Consider the following 20,532-nt stretch of genomic DNA (forward strand, 5'->3'; position numbering starts at 1 on the left):
CAGGGCGGAATGATTATTAAAAAAAATTGTTGAATCTAATTGTATAAAATAGAATTATTTCAACTTAATGTTAATTATATCTCTTCTTTTTACACAAGTTTTCTTCAAAAGTGACTTTGCACGTTTCCTGTTTTAATTCCCCCCACCTTTCCGCTCCCCACCCCTCCCCTCTCTTCTCCTCCCTTCAAAGATCATCCAGCAATCTCAAATTCGAACTAGCAAAAAAAGATCCAATATTGAAAAATACATAAAGACATTACTGCAGATCACTATTTTGACTTATTTATAACACTAAATTCTGTTTAAAGCTTTTACAAACAATTCACATTTGCAGTTGTTGATAATTTAACAACTTTCATACTTACCCATTCTAGGAGAACGGGAAACTCGAAAGAGGAATAGGAGACTAGAGTCGTCAGCGTTTGATCCAATATAACATCTACTCCGACATTCACGATCGATACCTCTCTAGAGTGAAAAGTTATGAGGAAATGTATGCACGAACACAAACACAAAGAACAAACTTCAAGAATTAACAAAGCTGAAGAGAAAGATGTCCCCAGAATAAAATTAATGAAACAAGTAGAATAGAATCGTACATAGGTAAGTTGAACAGATTTATTCGTTTTGGGAATTCAATGAATAGACATAATCTTTAATATTGTATCACTAACGGTGATTGTTCACTTTCAGGCTAGATTAGCATTCCGCTCCTCTCTTCTTCTTTTTTTTTGAATTTGTAGAGAAATAATTAACATTAGAGGTTCCTACAGATTATTGCAATACCCCATACAATCGCCCAAACCCATCCGACGAATGGTAATAATAATTGGAGAACTCCGGTAATAATGTCGGATGCATCATTATTTAGTATTCCAATAATAATCATTCCCAAACCAAAGATGATTATGTTCAAAACTCCAAACAATACGTATTTACCTTTATCCTGGGGCGACGCAGTCGGTGTAGAGAACTTCTTAAGCCTTTCCCAGACAACTATCAGAGCGTTCGACATTTTCAATCTTTAATCTGGAAATGTATATTATGTATATATATATATATATATATATATATGTATGTGTGTATGTATATATGTATAAATAGTTTTTGGTGATTCTAACAATTCAAAAACTGAGTTATGTTATTCTTATTGTGGGGGAATTCTTGGTAGTAATTCTATAGTTATTTAAAAACCGAGTGGATATGTCCCGCCTAATTTGTTGTGGAAATATATTGTCATACAGGCGCATTTTAATCCTGGTAAAAATGTGAACGAAATGGGAAAACACACACTAATATAATGAATAAATGCAAATAGTTAAAAATGATACACTTAATACTAAAGAGTTTTTTATGTTATCTTTCTTAATGGGGACATCTTTCTCAGCACATAAATCCAAAAAAAAATCGAATTATTTTCTCTGTTGTCAATTAAAAAATATGCGTGTCTATTATAATGTTATATTATCTTTGATGCATTACATAAAATTCAAGAATCAAACCTAAGCATTTGAAAATTAGTTCATCAATTTACCTCCAGTGAACCTGTATTCTGATGGTTTTTTTGTCTCATGGCTGCCTTCTGGATATATCTTTATTTTCTCTATTATCTTCTTGTGTGCATGTCTCACAGGGACCTTTTCAAATGTATCCTCTTTAAAAAGGTTGACCCTCGGTCTACACTTATCTGAATTGTTTGTAACTGAAGTTCCAAACATGTGGGGACCGTCTGATCCGCTACAGAGAGTTTGTTGTTGAATATAATTAGGAGTTCTGTAATTGGGGGCACTTAACATATTCATCCTGTAATCAGGTGTATTTTGACTTTTAGAGAGAAGGTAAGGAGTTTTTTCAGTATCGCTATTCGTGCTATCAGAAGGTGGGTTTGTAGAAGCTAAATCCTCATCATGAGAAGTCTTGTTTCTACGGATCAGCTCCTGAATATTCTCAGAAGCTGGCTTAAAGATATCTCCGTTTTGTTGTGTGCTTTCTAGTTCACCATCAAAAGAATTGGAAGTTTTACTATTAATCGTGTTTTTTAGGATTGTGTTCTTAAATTCAAGAATCTTGGAGGCAGCAGTACTTACACTTACTTCACTCCCATTCACTGCATTGGAAACTGTTTCGTAGATAGTGTTTATTCCGTTGATTAGTTTTTCTGATAGTTGTATATAATTTTCTTTTACTCTCAAATCACTTTCCTTTGACTTTCTCAGCCCAGATACTGAGCCTTGAGAACTCTGCCTATCTTTATGAGATATATGTATTAGCCCTGGATTAGTTCCTTGTTTTGCAAACTTGGCACCTCCTCCAAATAATGACCCATCAAATTTAGTTGTTCTTGCTATGCTAACAACTCCTCTAGAAAATATCTCCTTCTTTTTCGAGTCGTATTCTGCTTGACTCCGTTTCTGAGGGTCTGTTAATATATCATAAGCCTCCACTATATCTTTAAACTTGGCTTCACACCTTTGTCTATCATTCCCCATATTTTTATCTGGATGCCATTTTATTGCTAATTTATGATAAGCTTTTTTAATTTCTCCATCGTTATTTAAATCAGATATCTTAAGATTCAGAATTTCACAACATTCTTTTATTGATTTTTTTGGAGCATTCATTATTGTAATTTTGGCAAAAATTCTAAGTATTTTTAAGCTCTGGAATATCGAGCTTATAAATAATTTTTATTTTATAAAGAATCTTCAAATGTCAACGCATCTGTATGAGTTTATGTTTAATCTATACTCAAACTTTGTTCCTTACTATTATCTAACTTAAGGCCATTTACCCTTTTTTTCCTATTTTTATATTAAATTTGTATTTAGACGTGTGAACACGTACATGTAATTTGGGTGTGTGTAATATCTACACAAAGGCCAAAAAAAAAAATTTTATAGTGTAAACTACAAAAAACTACATTCCTAGAAAACTTAATTATCACTTTAAACATATAAGAAGCTAAATCATTAATTAGCAATAAAAATATCAATCTTCCATTTTGTTCGTATTTATTAGTTTTTTTTTTTTAATTGAGCGATGAGGGGTAGTGAAAAAAGACGAAAATCCAAAATAAATAAAAATTTGACATTAAATTCGCTCGCCTCAAATAATTAGATACAAGATTTGTCTCCAATACTCGAAAAAAAAATAGTTTCTTAATTGAGCTACTTATGTTGTGGTTAACACTACTCTAACCGAAACTATTTTTTGTAATATAAAAGTTGTACAGTACCAAAAAAAATCATTCTAGTTTAATCATGTCGAAAATTATATATAATTTGTTGTTATTGCTATTTTTCTTCTTTTCGGAGTGCCTATGTGGCGATATGATCTCAGCAATTATTGAAAATATTGATAAACAAGATTCAGATATTCTAAGTAACAGAAAAGATCTTGAGCTTGATTATGCAAGCAAAAAGCCGAAAAACTTTAAACAAGGCAACAAAAGATGGTTTAGGGCTAAGAAAGATCTTATGAAATTTACTCCACAAAAGGGTATTGAGCTCGGGAAGAAAATTGCTCGTAATGCATCTATTGGAGTTATTTGGATATACGAACCAGGACTATTATTAGCAGAAGAATTGGTGGCACCTTGTTTTGGTATAATAAGTTATTACCCAAACGTACAAGTTACTGTAATGAAAGGAGAAAGATTTTTAGGCATTATTTGTGACGCTAGAGAGCACAAACCGATTAATACTGACCGATTTAAATGGTATACAGCTATAGGAAATGATCTTGCTTTTACTGCAAGATACTATGTAAAAGAAGGAGCATACATAAAAGAGGGTCAAGAGCTTGGCTATCTTTCCAGGCCAGCTAGATCTGTTGGGAGAGTAGCAATGAAATCTAAAGCAAGATGCTCAGGAATCATTGTATTATGCAAAACTGGCCCAGTTAATTCTGGAGAGGAGTTTTTAAGAATATCATGTGATGCTGCTCCAGGTACAGCCGATGTTAAGAACAGTTTAGTTGATCAATCTCACACATCTCTCCTTGATCAATCAGATATGGGAAAGAGTATCCCAAAGCTTAGAGGTCTTGCTCAGATTTCCCCAGAAGAGGCTAATTATGATGGGGAACAGTTTAAACTTCCTCAAATAATGAATTCTGGAGAAGGTCCTGTAATTATTGAAGAAAATGACAATTCTGAAAAGGATAAAATCCTTAATACTGATAAAAACACTCAAGATTCGAAAATAACCAAAGAAAATGAAAAAGGAGATAACTTTCTAGATAGCTCAAATACCCTTGGTGATAGTATTTCCTCATCTAACTACAATTTAGAAATCAATCCCAAAGCTCTTCCACCAACTTCTAATGCTAAGAAAGGTAATAACTTTTTTGACTTCGACTTTGATGAAGAGGAAGATGATGGAATTAATGACGAAACTGAGTATAAGAAAGTGATTGAAGGTGAACAGAAAGAAAGCAAGGATCAACCAGAAAATGTAGAGAAAAAACTAGAAATAGAGATACAGGAAAAGGAAAGATTGGAAAGAGAAAGACTTCAAGTGGAGATACAGGAAAAAGAGAAATTGGAAAGGGAAAGACTTGAAAAAGAGAGATTAGAGAAAAAAAAATTGGAAAAGGAAAGACTTGAAAGAGAGAGATTGGACAAATTAGAAAAAGAAAAACTGGAAAAAGAGAGACAAGAAAATTCAGGTACAAAAAAGAAATCTCTGTATACATCTCCGTCTATCTCAGATTCTCCTGATCTTCACGTAATCATACAGAATCACAGAGGTCTAGCGGAGCAAAATCCCAAAAAACCAAAGGAAAAGAATAAGGAAAAAAAGCACAATAAAATTGACTCTGTCAGAACTGGAGGTGGACTAGATTTAGATGGTTTGAGTTCTAGTCTTGTAAGTGAAGCTGAAATCAGTCTTTTGGATTAGAAGTTAATATAATGAAACTAGTGGATATAATGATCATAATATATATCTATATATAGTCATATACTGGAAGTTAGTTCTCCAGTGGTAAATAATAATTCTCTTTTATGGAATAAATCATAATACTCTTATTTTAAGAAATAATTTAAATAAATAAAAAAATATATTATTTAGTTTAATGTATCAGACTTAATGTGTTATTTTATTATTCTTTATTCTCAATTCGATCGTAATTGCTAGCTTTTTCTGACTTTGTGTTTGAATCTTTTTCATGGAAAAGAGCATCATTACAAGCTTTTATTAATAAAGACCTTATTGAACGATACCTTTCATTAGATTCAAAATGGCTTTCTGCCTTAAGCTTGAAAAAGGTTGTAAGAGCTTCCGCACATTCTATAATTGATTGTTTTGCAAGGATTATATCGCAGTAGTCTGCCAAGCTAATTCTCTGGGTAATATGTTTGATTTGGGAAATACTTTCAACAGAAGTTTTTAGTCTCAAAGCTCTTTCCCTAAGAGTATGTGATAACAAGCTACATACACCGCTTCTAGTCCTAAGTAATCTAACAAAATCCTTTCTTTCTTTAGATAATTCAACTTTGATAGGTTTCTTTGCTGACCTTAAGACAGTATATTGAGAATATGCTCTATCGTTATTGACATCCCATGGCCCCTTGCTATATCCTACTTCTGTGCATATTTCTCGGAATTTTTGTCTAAACATCTTGTAAAAAAGACTCCATTGACCATGAAATCTTGCCAAAAGATCAATAAAAATTCTCTCACAATCACCATATCCACGATAAGTATTCAAAAGAAAAATCCCCTCGCAAATATGTTGTTGTGTCCAACCTGAACCCAGTTTGTTTCCCGAAGATCCTTGGTTACTAGAAGATCCACCTGATCCTATTCCTCCAAGTATACTAATTAAGTCAACTTGAATCATCCTATACATGCTATTGGCTTTTGTCATAGCTTCAGGATCTTTCGAAGCAACAATTTTACACCAATTAACATTTGACCTTTCGTTTTGATGAGCCTTTGGTAATCCTTTATACTTGGATCCAGAAAGTCGTCTTATTGTATTAAATTGTTGTTCTGGTTTCATTGTAGGTATTGGAATTGCTAATATAAGTTCTTCCGATGGATGTTCGTACATGTATAACTCCTCCTCTCTAACTAAAGGCAGAGGCTCTCCAAACCTGAAATCTGCAGCTGAAACTCTAGCTACACCCTGTTTTCTAGAGTCAGAAACACCAACTCCCGTTAAATCAGTTTTATCAGGTAACTGTGCCAAGTTTTCACCTTTCCTTATCGATAATACTTTAGCTCCATCTGTTACAGTTTCTTTTTCATCTTGTTTTTCTTCAGAGATATCTGAAAATGGTTGAAATGAATCAGTAAGTTGTAAACCATGACCTATTTTGGATAAACTATCCATTAATTTTGATTGTTCAAGATCCGAATCATCCTCTAATTCTTTTATTAAACCACTATCTATATTTTCTTCAGCCTTAGTTAATATTACTTCCCTCACAAATTTCACATAGAACAGAAGTAACAAATATATTTTAATGTCCATATTCTAAACAAGTTGGTATTGACATTGTTCAAAGTATTCTATAATAATTTATCGTGCTCCCAGCCTTTTTAACTTTGTTAAAGCCTTATCAAAGTATTTTCCCAGACAGTGTATGGCGCCTAAATTTCCAAAGATCTAAAAATATGGAAAATGCAATAATTTCAAATAATAAAAGTTAAATTATTTCACAACTTATGTATATGGGATACGATGTTTGATTTTGTGAATAATTTATTTTATTTTTGACCATATTAATCTCTTTATTTGTTTTCAAAATACTTGTTTTTGTGCTAGCTTGATCATTACTAAATTATTCAACAAATAATCGGAAAAAAAAGATTAAATTATTTCTTATCGAGTTATTCTTTTTCCGCCTCAAATCACCCCTTCAAACTACTCTCTCAAATTCCCCCCTTATGTTTACATTAAACATTTGGAAATATCGACCAGATAAGGTTTCAACTATGCAATCGCCCTTATTTTGTCTTGAGGTAGAAACCTCTCGTAGCAAAATCCCTCCTCAAACTGTTTCAAACATCTATAATTAAATTATTTTAGGAATTATTTTCATCCATAAATGTTGAATAAAAATGGCAATACTCTAAATATAGTCTAATAGAAATTTAAGGAGAAAAAACTAAAAAAAAAAAAAAAAATTGTATTCTGGCACTAGTAAAGAAGTTTTATATAATTCTTTTAAAAATATAATAATACTAAATACTTGAAATTCTAAGAAATACTCGAAAAAAAAATTAATTTAAGAATAAAAATCAAATTCATGGAACCTGTCTCCTCATTCCCCGCCAAAAAATGTAAAAAATGACATGACCATTCTGTCAGGTAGAACAAAAGGATAGATATTCTTCCAAGTCCATTTACTTAAAATAACAAAAGTTACATATAATAATTTATTTATGAAGGAGTATCTACATATGAGATTTATATCGTTCATTTTTTTGGGGCTATTTTACCTATTATTTAGGCCATGTTTTGGTTTAAATATGGGTTTGGCCCATAAGTTAGCGATAGATAAATTTCTACAAAACTTGGAGTTTCAGAACCTTCAAGTTATAGAAGATGATTTTCTTTACACTAAGTTGAAAGTTATTAGTAAAGATGTTTTTGAGTCACTAAAGGAAGTCTCTGAGCAAGAAAATTTTAAATATACACTTCAGAAATATAAAACAAAGATTAAACAAATCGCAGAGAACTTATACAAGGATATCAAAAGTTCTTTAGATATTCACTTTGATTTATTAAATAATTTAAATAGTAAATTTCAAGAAATTAATATTGAAATTGTCAATGGTGATTATAGGTCAGAACATGACCAGATATATAGGCAAAACTTGCTAAACTATTTGAATAGTGGATTTTTTGATCAAAGCATCCAATTTCTTGAGAAAACCCATAGAGATGATAAAACAAAACTTATTGATCAAATAAGGAATTTATTTTATATAAGGTATGAAAGTCAAAGTAGTATTTTAAAGAGTGTAATATTGTTACATAAACTTGCTACTGAAATAGAGCTCACTAAAATTGTTTACTTATATTCCAAAAACCGAACAAAATCAGATGAATTTGAAACTATGCTACAGAAGTTTGTGAAAATGTTACACTTATTGACTAGTTTTGAATTCTTTTTAAATGGATGTTTCCAATCTCCCCATGAAATTTCTATTACTAAAATTATGAATTTAAATGGCGATTCTGAAATATTAAATTCTAAAGATACTCGTTTTGTTATTTATCCAAATTTGGAATATATGCGAGAATCATGCAACAATTATTATATGTTTAAAGGTAATAAGTATGTCTCAAATTCAAATAAAGAACCTATTGTATTTGAAGATAATAAACAAGAAAATTATACATCTTCCCATAAACCTATTGAATATCAATCATTTAATCAATCAGATACTGTGAAGGGAATCGAGATAAACGATGAAAGTGATTTATTATTCAATGATGCAAATAAATTGTTGGTAGACTCTGATTTTTTTACAAAACCAAAACAAAGTCCAGTTTTTGATCAAACTTATTATGGACGTCAAAAAATAGAAATCGATATTATTTCTCCTATACTAAGTGCTGAACCGGGTATAAATACAAACATTGAAGAAAATTGTTATGATAACAATTCTACCCAAAACTTTAACATAAATAACATTGAACAATCTCATTTTATTGATAAAAACCATGAGACATTAAAAATTAATGATGAAGAAGTAAAGTTTTATATTAAAAAGAAAAATATTGAACAAATAAATAAAAATACAGGTAAATTAGGAAAAAAAATTAAATATGATTCAAAATTAGAATACATAAACCATATAAAGTGTCTTGAATTTCAGTATGTTTGTATATTAATAAGACATTTGGATGATGAGGAAATGATGGAGCTAGATAAGAATTTATTCCCTTTTGGAGCTAAATTACCACTAGAAAAAGATAATAATTTAATTTGGTCCACCTCAGAAAGCTTAGTCGATAATTTTGGTGCTAGAAAAAGACTAATTGAGCTTGTTTCACAGAAAATCATTCATTTTAAATCATCTGTAAATCGCTCAAATACAGACCCTTTAATGAATACTGGTGAGGAAAAGGATGATAAAGTTAGTTTCTATAGAGGAAAACATCTTGAAATTCTTTCAATTCTAATTGCTTTAAAAAAATTCTTAGATTCCAATAACTCAAACGAAATTGCTTCAGCCAGACTAAACTTTATTGAAAAATTTGTACCTCTAATTAGACGTCCTTCAACCAAAAAATCTAAGTTTTCGGATAACTTGGAATCTAAAGATAAAAATATTCACATTAATTTATCAAAAGATCAGAAAGGGAATAGAATGATGAAATTAAGAAGTTTTTTTGAAAATGATAAAAAATTAAAATACAGACATCCCTTAGAAGGTGAATTATCATCTCCAAATATGGATGAGACAATTAATGAACCGAGTCTTTATGAATTATGTACTAGATTTATCATGACTTTATCAATTACTAAATCAGTAAAAAGTTTTAATGATAATTCCTATAAGTTTGCTCAAAAAGTTTGCTCAATGATCTTTGAACAACCTATTCACAACATTTTAAGCACTCAAGATTATGCATGGCTTACAGGATTTACTTTAGTTCGTACAGTAAACTCTCTGGTTAAACAACATAATCTTCCCGAAGAAATTTTAATTGATCACAAAAATGCACTTAGGGCTTTGAACCACTCATTTTCACAGAAAATTTATAATTTTCATCAAGCATGTACACAATCTCTAGTTTCTCAGAAAAGTACCGCAATTTATCGAAATAACATTTCATTACATAATATTAAACCTATAATGAAAATATCATGTGCCGAATACTTTGGAATAAGTGTATTTTTATACGAAAATTAGTTAATCACTTTTAAGTATATTTTAATTTTATTTCATCAATTTTATGTTTTTATTACAATTAAAATTACAAAATATGTGTTTTTTTCCCAAGTTTACTTTTCATAATTTTTGATATATCTAATGAGTTTGCGCCGGGACTCTAGATGGCTGGATGGCCGAGTGGACTAAGGCGCAGCATTCAGGTTGCTGTTTTCAGGGGTTCGAATCCCCTTCCAGTCACATTTTTTCGTTAATAAGAAAATCTTTAATTAAGGAGAAAAAGAAAGTCTTCTTGTACATTAAGTTACTTTACTTTGACAACAGATACCTAAACATCTAAAGTTGATCAATAGTAGAGTATAAACCAACCAGACCATAGGTCTGGAGACAAATAATTTTCAGAACTTCATCATTCTGAATATTTTCAAAAATGTTGTATTCAAGTAAAAGCTGTTTTGTCTGGAGGAAGCATTGCTTTGGCCTGTCCAAAGGATTATTATTTCTGTTTTTTGCAATAATTTCGTGAGTTTTCTTAAATATCTCATCGTTCTCCCTGATTGAAAAGTGTTTTCCAAGCAAAAAATTGAAGAAAGAATGATCTCTATAGAACAGCTGTTTGTTAGTATTATTGATTTCCTCTTCAATGACAATTCTTTGTACTCTTGGGTCATTTTCTGAATAGAATACTATCATAGATCCAATTTCCAATTTTAGATTGAAGATTGGACTATTTAGCATTGGGTTTGATTTATTAGTACTTAGATTTAACATAAATCTGATAAAGTCTGATTTGTGGTAAAGTCTCTTCTTTTGAACCTGATCAAATATGGCAAAGTATTGTTCAAAAACATATTTAATTGAAGTAAAGTTGACGTGATCTCCGAAGAAAGAACGTAATCTGGTGATTCCATTTTCATTATTGATAATTTCAACAACTTTTTCAAGATTATCTTCTAATGTCGAATGGATAACTAAATATTCATAGATTGCTAATTGTAGCAATTTTGTTTTTGTGGGAGTGAAATACTTTTCCAATTCTTTCTGTTCTGTTTGAAAAAATCTTTGTGTTAAGCTTTCTGCAATTTTTAACAAAGGAACTCCAGAAACTTCATCTTTAATTTAGAGGTTAATAAGGTCACTGCCTTGATTAGACCTTAGTGATTTTGTTTTTGATGAAGAATTTAATCCCCTCAAGTCATTTGTTTCCTTAAGTTTGCGAATCTCCACCTTTCTTTGGTTGATCTCCTTCTCTGTTTCTTCCAAAGCTTCTTTCAGTTCTGAACTAGACAGATCTCGCTCCTCAATGGATGCATAGTCCAATATAGATTCATTTTCACTTTTCATGGCATTCAAGATTTCATCGAAAATTGAATTCTTATCATTAATTTCAATTTCAAAACTCACTGTCCCATCTTTTGATTCAACAGTTTCTGATATGTCAAATCCCTCAAATTTTGTAGAATTACCCTCTCCAGATAATTTCTCACTATTATCTGAAATTGCGGATTCCAAGTCATTGTATTTATTTTTCGTTTTAAAACAACAACAGGTTGAACTTTCTTTCTCAGTTGTTTCTGAATTTGTCTCAAGAGGTTCTTTGATACCAATCTCGCAATTATTCGATTCTTCGTTGGTATTTCCTTTGTCAATATCAAGTAACAATTCATCCTTTTCTAATTCCTTCTCAGTTTCGGATTCTGTTTCATTTTTCTGCATCAACTTTCTATTAGTTGATTGAGGCAAGTAGTTTTCAAAGCTTTTCTCAATACAATTCTTTTTCAAAAATTCTATTTTATTGATCTTATTTTTTACAATATAATCAACAATTTTGTCTTCACATAAGAAGTATAGCTTTTTCTCCTTTTCTGAAAAATACTGTAAAGATCCCTCAGTTTCTTTATTGTTCAGAATAATCATATAGTGAAAGGTTGAATTATAAGATAGAAGTTCGAGATAAAGTTGATCTACTTCGTGGGATTCAGATTTTACTAATGAAGCAATTACATCTTTATAGGCCTTCTTGAGATTTTTACCAAATACTGTATTTTTCTCAGAAAACACAGTATCAATTTTCAGTGCACCAACATTTGGAGGTGATACACCACAAAATACATTAAGTAAACCAAGGACAAAAAATGTAAATAACTTAAACTTCATAGCTAAAAATCTATTTCCTGCGTTGTAATATTTGTTAACTAAACTAATTAGAAATAACAGTAATTTACATAAAGAATTAGATACAGTAACACAGATAGGCGGGAAAACAATTTGTGTGCCGTCTGTCAAGTTTAAGCAATCATATCCATTAGCATTTACAAAATAAGAAAAATATTAAAGTTAATAATCTAATATCTATGTTTAATGATCAAAGCAATAAAAATGTAGAATCCCAAGTATTTCAGTGGACAATTTAAGAAAATAGACTTTTAAATGCTCATTCTTGGTTAAAAACAAAATAATCAAATTCACAAATTTTAAGAAAAAATACCAAACAAAAAAATTGGACAACAGCAATATCAAAAATAATAAATTCCAAATTACACCATTTAATCTTCACAACAAATATTCTTCTTAAGAACATTTGCCTTTAATTCCAAATTATTGTAAATTACATCCCAAATTGGTTTTGATTATTTAATAAACATTGACCATGTAGTAAAGATTGATTATTGTTAACATTTTGAAAAAAAATTGAGTTATCACTAAAGTTACTTAAGATAGGCTGCCTAACATTAAAATTTTGTTTTAAAATATCCAAAGATGCTGAATGTCCCATAGGGATCCCCCCACTGAAGTTTATGCTTGTTAGAGTTTGATGACCAGACTTTAGAATACTGTTATTAATGACCTGCTTGATTTGCTGAGAAATGGAAATAAATTCAGTTAGTTCATTTAAACTACAATTATCCATTTTTTCATGTAAAGTTAAATCTTTAAAACTCTTTACTGCTTTTTTGTTGTGATCTTCTTTATCAATGTGGGATTCATCATCGCTTAATGGCGAATTCTGAGAAGCCTCATTGCTTATTCCCATTATCTTTTGAAGATCAGTCATATTGTTCGAAACGATCGAACGTATTTGAGAAACATCACAGTTGAGTTTTAAGGCATTTATTTTACATGTGAAAGCTAACACCAAAGATTCAACCTCCCCAAATTCAATTGAGCCAAAAAACTTCTCCGGATATCCATCAAGACAGAATGTCCAGCCATTATTGCGATTGTCGTAGTAAACGCCCTTCCATAGGGTTTCGGAATCAGAAAGTGCATTACTTATGATATCTTTAAGCATTAGCTGTGAGTCGTATGAAACTGTTCCTATACTCGGATTAACTATCGGAGTAGAAGGAACAATATTTGGAGAGTTTACGCAAGTGGTTAAACTTGATCCATATTGTTGAGCTGACGTTTGAGGGGCTATTATCTTAGAAAAACAGTGGATTGGATGCCCTGTCCCATGTAAGTTAACCGCATTCCTCACATTTATCATAGTGTTAGCAAATAAATTGTTTGCAATGATTTGATTTACAAGAATGTTATTAAGAATGTTGTTAGTTATGTAATGTGAAAGCAATTGATTGTTGACTTCTAAATCTCCTTGAGCAGAATATGGAAAGAAACAATTTAAATTTCCATTCAGGGAAGTGGAGTCAGTATTGAGTGATTTGAATGATCCATCGATGGAGTTACTGCGAATGCTATTAGTTTGGCTATTGCTATTTTCTACAGTATTGCCTCCATTTGTGGCAAAAAAACTATTGTTGGCAATATTACTTTCAAAATTCTTTTGTCCAGATGTCTGTTGTTCATGAAACCCCTGTTGGTCATCCTTTGAAAGCACTGTAGGTGCTTGGATATCGGAGTTTCCATCTAAAGTATGGGAAGTTTCAGAACTTTTGGCTGATTTCAACTCATTGCCTAAGTTCCCGATGATATTGACTTGGTAAAACCTAAGAGCCATTTCATACGATTTCTCAACTCCATACCTCTTTGCAGAGAAATACCTAGATATTTCAGTCTGTCTCTTACGAATACGTACTTGCCAACCATGATTCCTTCGGTCGTAGTATATTCCTTTGAGGGACATATTGCGGAAACCATTGTTTGTAAGGCTCATTGCCTTATCGAGGTCTTGTGCACTAACTCCTCCACTAACACAACTACCACTGACCCCTCCTCCCCCATGGTTGCTGCTACCAAGCTTGTGTTTGATCGCCTTTATGGCCTTTTCTTTTTTTGTGTGGAGAGGCTTCTGAACGGAACTATCGGATACAGTTGTCTTAACAACACCTGTTGTATGTTTCTCATCGGCAGTTCGGATCGGCGATGGGTTAGTCTGGGAAGCAGAGTATGCATCAGACATAGAGGAAAAGATGGTGGATGTGCCAGAACTAGGTAATTCTGTAGAATCTGTAGGATTCGATTGCTCCTCAGGCAAACTACCGTTCGGTCCAGAACAATTAAACTCTTCGTCATTAGATTTGTTCTGATCTAACCTAAAATCAGAGCCTATAGAGTCAGATGACTCTGTCGGATTTGAGTTGTTAGTTTGAGCCTCGGGAATGGTTTGATAAGGAATTCGGTTTGCGAAAGCTATCATCGAATGTTGGAAATACGGAATATTTGAGTTCAAAGCTACCGGAAGTTTATTCAAGGTTTGTTGCAAATACGGATTCAGATCGTTACTGAGGGATATGTTCAGAGAGCTACTTGTATTAGCTGTTCTACTGGAAGCAGAAAACGATGGTAATATTGAGTTGGACGAAGTACTTGCTCCACAAAGATAGTTTGATAAATAGCCGTTGTAAATATGTTGCATCCTCTGGCAATCCCATAAACTGTTTATTCCCTGATTTAGTTAGGGCAAAACTTGTCAATAATCTTTAATCCTCCTCTAATTCCTTGAAATTTTCTTGCAATTCTTCTTCGGACCCTAAAATCCCTGATTCATTAGAACTCTTGACTACCTCACACTTCTATAAAGATGACAGACCAAGTCACACTTTATTTGGTACCATACTCTTGCTTTTTGTTCCAATATCTTTGATTTTGTCTATATAGTGATGATTTTAAATATTATTATATCTTCCTCTATAAGATCTTAACAAATTAATAATAAAATGTTAGGCGGGCTGTCTGGGTCTACATAAATGTCGAGTTATAAGTGTGAGGCATTTTTTTTGGGGGGGGGCTTTTCATGCCGTCCAAATGGTAATTTTTGGCCCGCCTTGTAAAATCTGAATTAAAGAAATTTATTTTAAGTGAGGAAAGATATGGCTGTTTCACATTAATTACTGAGAGGTAGCTATCCTCGTGATGCATTTTTTCTTTGATTCAAGAAATGTGGATCAAAGATCGGCTGTTAATCTGTACCATCCCATTTCTCCTAATATTTGGGGCTGGTCTTTATAATAATAGGAGCATCTCAGATTTTGAGGTATTTTCGAAGCGATACTGGGACTTTACGAGGTAAGAGATTTTAGTGTATTATTTGTTCTAAACGTATTTAATTTATTTCTTTAATTTTGCAGGTTTAGCTCAAATGATTTCGATTCTCCATATTCCCATTTTTTAATTGGTTTAACCGTAATAATCAATAGAGGCCTAATGGGTGGAGATGAATTAGTTTCTAATGCATTTGAATTATTAGGTTCAAAAAATCTTTTAATTAAACTTATTAGATTTTGGGATTCATCTCCTCCTGGAACGCCTACTCTCACTATTTTGTTCTTAATACTAACTTTCTGCAAGCTTTATTCAACTTGCACAGATTCTAATATTTATAAGTGCTATGAGGGTTGCAAATTTCAGAAAAAGGATGCTTTAATAGATAATTTGGATCATGACTTGGGAAGGCTCGTAAAGAGTATTGTTAAAAGCAAACAAGATAAATCTCAGAAAAACAATGGGGAAGAAACTAGCTTGCGAGGAAGTTATTTTGCCGACGAAATTTCTGGACTAGAAAACTCTATTAATAGTCTTTCCCATATTTCCTCTGAAATAACTGAGTCACTTTACAATTTCATATCTGCATTTCATATTGATCAAAACGATTTCCCTGACTCAAATGAACTCTCCAATTTTTGGTCAGAAACTGTAACAAACAAACTTCAAAATAATTTAATTAGACAAAGCAACACATATCATGGCTCCATTAACCAAATACCATTTTCAAACCAATTTGAAAATAATTTTCCGGTTCAAAATTCACCAAACTTTGTTTCACACACAAGTGCTCCATTTTCTACAGCTGTTAATAATGGGCAATCAACAGAGAGCCAAAACCAAGTTAACAGTTATCTGGATGGCCAGACCCACCAAAGGCATTTTAGTTCAGAAGCTCCTCCAGTACATTTGTCTGGAGATGATTTCGTCGTTCCGAGGCAAATTGCCAACAACACTGAAATAAATAAATACAAAATTTCAGAGCTGGATGCAAATGACACATTTTTACAAGATAAAAATATGAATGGTAGTGACACAGACCAAGTTGAATATAATGGGGGAACCCCAAATGTAAATACAACATATGAATTCAATTCTAACATATATTCGAGCTTAATATAATGCTAAAAATTCGAATATAGGAGTAACTACTATATCGGTAGACAAATATTATTTATATTTAGTCAATATAATTTTCTTAAAAAACTAAATCCTGTGTAAATATACTATCATAGCCGACTAACTCATAATTACTTTTCTATTGGCTTGCATATAGGCGTACTAATTGCAGATGTTTGGATATCATTTTGATTATCCATATCACTAATGTTTGAATCAGGAGTAACCGAGGATTTATTTAAGTTGAATGTATTAGTTTTACTTGAATTTTTCTCTGCTATAAAACTATTGGTATTGTTAAATTGCTGAGTAGCTAAGAAAGACGACCAGAAAATGGGGAATAAGGCGTTACTGAGATTTGAAGGGAACCCAAAATTCGTGGTATCTATTCCACCATATCCGGTAAAACTGGGTTTATTAGTTTCATTCGAAGGTATGAAAGATTCCTGAATACTATTGCAGCTCGAATTTAAAACATTTTCTGTATTGTTATCTTGAAGGAGTCTAATAAATAAAGGAAGTTCATTTTTTGTTTTATCAAACACATTTTGAGTATTGGGAAAAGGTTGCATAAACCCAAATCCTTTGGTAGAGACTAATTGATTTTCTGATAAACTGCCATTATGAACGCATGCTGCGTCTAAGGCAGAACGTAATGCAGCTGAAAACATATCTTGATTAAGGAACTTTATACAAGAAATTGCATGCAAAATCTCCGTCTGAAGTTTGGGATTAAGGGAACGAAAGTTAAATAGCAAGGAGAGCTCAAGAGAATCTTTAGCAAAATTTGAGTTAATGTTTGAACCAGTAATTTGACTTTGAGAGAAAATGTTATTTTGGTCTTGAGCTTGTCCTGAGGTTATTACATTGCCATTATTAATTATCTCCTGGTTGGAAAGATTTCCAACAACTTTCCCATTTTCTGGGCATGTAAAAACAGGTGTGTCTTTGTTAATTTGTTTCAGAATTTGATTCTGATATGAAATTAGGCCAGGATAAGCTTGAAAAAACTTTTTAAACTCTGTATCTTTACTTGTCTCGAGCAGGTGATTAATATCATTCTTTGTTTCCGGAGTGGTTTTTGAATTCTTCTCAATTCCCTTTGGATATTTATGTTCATTAGAAGAGTTTGAAATATTATTCAAGTCATTCATAGATGATTGAAATGAATAATCTTTCCTTATGTCTTCAGTTGTGAGGGACTCTGTGTGGTCTTCAAATAAGGCCATACCTATGGGTAAATCAGTTCCATCTTTCTGAAGGTGAACTGTGTGGAGTTTAATAAGTTTAGAAAAGTGGGTGGAGTTTATCAGGATTTGATGACGACTATTAAATGCATTGGTTCTCATTCTAGCAGAGTAGAATTGTTTCCACTGTGAGTCTGGCTTATTTGACTTGGCATATAAAATATAAAAACCATTATACTTAAGGTCGAAACCATTCTCAGTAATATAAGTAAAATCCTGAATATCAGAAACACTCAAATTTCTCCATTTCATGACCAGCCGAGAAAGAGGATCACTTCCACCCCCTCTATATCCTCCACCAACCTTGTTTCCGTCGTAGTTTAAAGGGGTTACTATATAAATGTTTCGTGTTCTATTAACTAATGGTGGTGCGTGTGGAGCTTTAGAGCATCCTAATATATCCTTAGATATACTTGATTTAGACAAAACTACTTTATCCGAATCTACAGGCTGCCAGTCACCTACGTGACAATTTAAAAGTGGAATACGATATTGGACCTCCTCATTTTGTGGAATTTCAAGAGTGTTACTTTCATATAGATGCACTAAAAGCCTTGCAGCTGAAATAAGACCCACAAGTTTTATTTGATTAGATGAACCAATAATTAGTCTCCTATAAATAGAATCTGTTAATCTCTGAAAAAATGGTCTTTCAGTGAAAATCTGACTCTGAGCCGAGTTAGTTTCATCTAACCCTGACGACTTTTCAATTCTTCGTAATTTAACTCCGGATTCAGAGTTTTGTTTCTTCTTTCTTATTGAAAGAGCTTTAACAATCATTTCGTCTGCAAAACCAATGTCAATACTCCCATTCTCCTTACTATATTCAGCTACCGGCATTTTCCCATCCATCTTACTCAGAATATCCGTTTTAGATTGTTTTGGTTTTTCCCCCGAATTTTTTGGGATACTTTCTTTAAATACTGCATTGGTATCACTTTCATTTAACACCTCACCATTTGAACTTATAGATTTCTGTTCTGAGTTCAATTTTATTTTATTCACCGATTCATCTCTCATATTATCAACATTGATACAAGCCTACTCAATTGCCGATATATTACTCGAAATGAATCATGAAAATACAAAATAGCCCTATATTACTGTGTTCTATTCATAGAAGATTCACCAAAGCTTTACAAGAAAAGACTCCCTGGATACCTTTTCTAGCAAAGTAACTATGTACGATTTATTTTTAAAAGGTAGGTTCAGAAAGTATTAGGCGCACACTATTCATTTCAAATTATCGTTAAAGTTGCCACGACATTGCAACATATTCCATCCTAACCTTAGTAGTTTGTATTAAATTAATTAATTAACTATTTACTTACGCCTCGTCTTATGAAATATTAATATTATTTATGATAAATTGAATATATTATTTTTCAAAATATTTATCTTATCCTAGATAATAAGACGCAAAGGTTTAAAAGCATAATTTAGCTATTAAGTACTTTAATATGTTGGGGGGTAAAGTGTGGCGCCTAATCTATTTTTTACATTAGTCTTAAATTACATGTAATTATATAATTAGAATCTATAAAAATTTTTATTAGAAAATGTTTTGTTAGTTTAGAAACCAGCATAGTTTTAGGATTTATCTCTTTGTACTAAGTGTTCTAAGCTCCACACTTTAAGCACGAAAAAGTTTGTTTGAAGTTCGAATTGTACATTTGGAAATTAGTTTTTAAAAATAATATCTCCATGACTATGATCGTGTTCTTGTATTATATCCTCAACCACTATTTCCGGTGTTTCCAGATCATCTTGAGGTATGTAACTTTCCCAGTGGGTAGATGTAATACCATAACCCAACATTAAAAATGATAAAGGGTCTTCTTGCTCTGATTTATAAATTAATGATAAAAGAGACTTTGATATCCACGCGTCTTCTTTCCCATCAAAATTGGGCCTCTTTATTGCGAGTTTATCATAGTCAAAGTAATATAATTCGAGTAAGGTTGTAGAGTCTAATACTCCGTTGAATGAAGTATGTAAATCAGATATTGCCTTATAAGACGAATACGCTGGTATTCCTACGGCTCTTGCAGTTTCTGCAAATGGTTTAAACGGGAAACTCCCCATTTTCTCTGGTGTGCTACACGATAATTCCCTTTTTTCTGATGTCTTTTCTTTCTTCGGTTTTTCAACCAAACGTGGTTTTGGAGATTTTTCGATTGATTTTACTTGCTGATCATCTTTTACTGGTTCAACATCAATTTTTTTTTGGATGATTTCTGGACTTTCGATTTTTTTTTCTTCTTCAGACACCATATCTATTCTACTTGATTGGCTTTCAACATTAACTACACTTTCTAAAGGTGAATCATCTCTTTTGTGTAATTGAGAAACTTTAACAGACTTAATTCCACTTGCTACTTCCATTAAGTTGTTGTAGTTTTGTTCAGGTGTTGGAACAATAAAACCTATTTCTGTCTTCGAGCTCACCTAATTAAAATGTTAATAATATTAGTTTATATTATTTACCCCATTCTAAACGTTTAATTTCGAATTGGGTAACTCACTATCAAACTTACATATTCCAAACCAAATAAAAAAATTCCAAATGTTTGGATTAAGAAAACAATGTATTTATTCATAATGCCTATTCCGCATCTATTCTTCCAAATTAAATTTTTGCTATGATTATTTAAACAAATTTGAACCTGATTAAATATAAGCCCTTTTCCTCAATATCAATCAAACCCCAGTTTATTAATTCGTTAATTTACTTCGTAATTTGTGTTTCTTATTTTGTTTTAATTCTATTATTTTTTTTACTCAAAAAACTGATCTTTACATGTTAGAGTTATTTGCCGCCTAAGATCTATCATTACATGGTGCATTAAAGCCAAAGAAATAAT

At 31.8% G+C, this 20,532-nt stretch overlaps 10 protein-coding genes across 10 annotated transcripts; 3 read left to right on the top strand and 7 right to left on the bottom strand.

Moving 5' to 3' along the window:
* Positions 1–757: 757 nt before the first annotated feature.
* Positions 758–1,015, bottom strand: cubi_02235 (uncharacterized protein; the record flags this gene model as incomplete). The annotated part of the gene is made up of 1 exon (XM_029019247.1): positions 758–1,015. The coding sequence occupies one exon, from the start codon at positions 1,013–1,015 to the stop codon at positions 758–760; it is 258 nt and encodes an 85-aa protein (XP_028874368.1).
* A 502-nt stretch (positions 1,016–1,517) lies between these two features.
* On the bottom strand, positions 1,518–2,621 carry cubi_02236 (heat shock protein 40; the record flags this gene model as incomplete). The annotated part of the gene is made up of 1 exon (XM_029019248.1): positions 1,518–2,621. The coding sequence occupies one exon, from the start codon at positions 2,619–2,621 to the stop codon at positions 1,518–1,520; it is 1,104 nt and encodes a 367-aa protein (XP_028874369.1).
* Positions 2,622–3,329: 708 nt separating this feature from the next.
* Positions 3,330–4,901, top strand: cubi_02237 (uncharacterized protein; the record flags this gene model as incomplete). Its single annotated transcript, XM_029019249.1, has 1 exon — positions 3,330–4,901. The coding sequence occupies one exon, from the start codon at positions 3,330–3,332 to the stop codon at positions 4,899–4,901; it is 1,572 nt and encodes a 523-aa protein (XP_028874370.1).
* Positions 4,902–5,103: 202 nt separating this feature from the next.
* On the bottom strand, positions 5,104–6,480 carry cubi_02238 (uncharacterized protein; the record flags this gene model as incomplete). Its single annotated transcript, XM_029019250.1, has 1 exon — positions 5,104–6,480. The coding sequence occupies one exon, from the start codon at positions 6,478–6,480 to the stop codon at positions 5,104–5,106; it is 1,377 nt and encodes a 458-aa protein (XP_028874371.1).
* Positions 6,481–7,481: 1,001 nt separating this feature from the next.
* Positions 7,482–9,878, top strand: cubi_02239 (uncharacterized protein; the record flags this gene model as incomplete). The annotated part of the gene is made up of 1 exon (XM_029019251.1): positions 7,482–9,878. One exon carries the CDS (start codon positions 7,482–7,484, stop codon positions 9,876–9,878), a length of 2,397 nt encoding a protein of 798 aa, XP_028874372.1.
* Positions 9,879–10,193: 315 nt separating this feature from the next.
* Positions 10,194–12,014, bottom strand: cubi_02240 (uncharacterized protein; the record flags this gene model as incomplete). The annotated part of the gene is made up of 2 exons (XM_029019252.1): positions 10,194–10,954; positions 10,997–12,014. 2 exons carry the CDS (start codon positions 12,012–12,014, stop codon positions 10,194–10,196), a joined length of 1,779 nt encoding a protein of 592 aa, XP_028874373.1.
* Positions 12,015–12,465: 451 nt separating this feature from the next.
* On the bottom strand, positions 12,466–14,676 carry cubi_02241 (uncharacterized protein; the record flags this gene model as incomplete). Its single annotated transcript, XM_029019253.1, has 1 exon — positions 12,466–14,676. The coding sequence occupies one exon, from the start codon at positions 14,674–14,676 to the stop codon at positions 12,466–12,468; it is 2,211 nt and encodes a 736-aa protein (XP_028874374.1).
* A 522-nt stretch (positions 14,677–15,198) lies between these two features.
* On the top strand, positions 15,199–16,424 carry cubi_02242 (uncharacterized protein; the record flags this gene model as incomplete). Its single annotated transcript, XM_029019254.1, has 2 exons — positions 15,199–15,326; positions 15,395–16,424. The coding sequence occupies 2 exons, from the start codon at positions 15,199–15,201 to the stop codon at positions 16,422–16,424; spliced, it is 1,158 nt and encodes a 385-aa protein (XP_028874375.1).
* A 128-nt stretch (positions 16,425–16,552) lies between these two features.
* Positions 16,553–18,688, bottom strand: cubi_02243 (uncharacterized protein; the record flags this gene model as incomplete). Its single annotated transcript, XM_029019255.1, has 1 exon — positions 16,553–18,688. One exon carries the CDS (start codon positions 18,686–18,688, stop codon positions 16,553–16,555), a length of 2,136 nt encoding a protein of 711 aa, XP_028874376.1.
* Positions 18,689–19,348: 660 nt separating this feature from the next.
* Positions 19,349–20,268, bottom strand: cubi_02244 (uncharacterized protein; the record flags this gene model as incomplete). Its single annotated transcript, XM_029019256.1, has 2 exons — positions 19,349–20,116; positions 20,194–20,268. 2 exons carry the CDS (start codon positions 20,266–20,268, stop codon positions 19,349–19,351), a joined length of 843 nt encoding a protein of 280 aa, XP_028874377.1.
* Positions 20,269–20,532: the final 264 nt, after the last annotated feature.

This window comes from Cryptosporidium ubiquitum (assembly GCF_001865345.1).
Source record: "Cryptosporidium ubiquitum isolate 39726 chromosome Unknown contig_4, whole genome shotgun sequence".
Lineage (NCBI taxonomy): Eukaryota > Apicomplexa > Conoidasida > Eucoccidiorida > Cryptosporidiidae > Cryptosporidium > Cryptosporidium ubiquitum.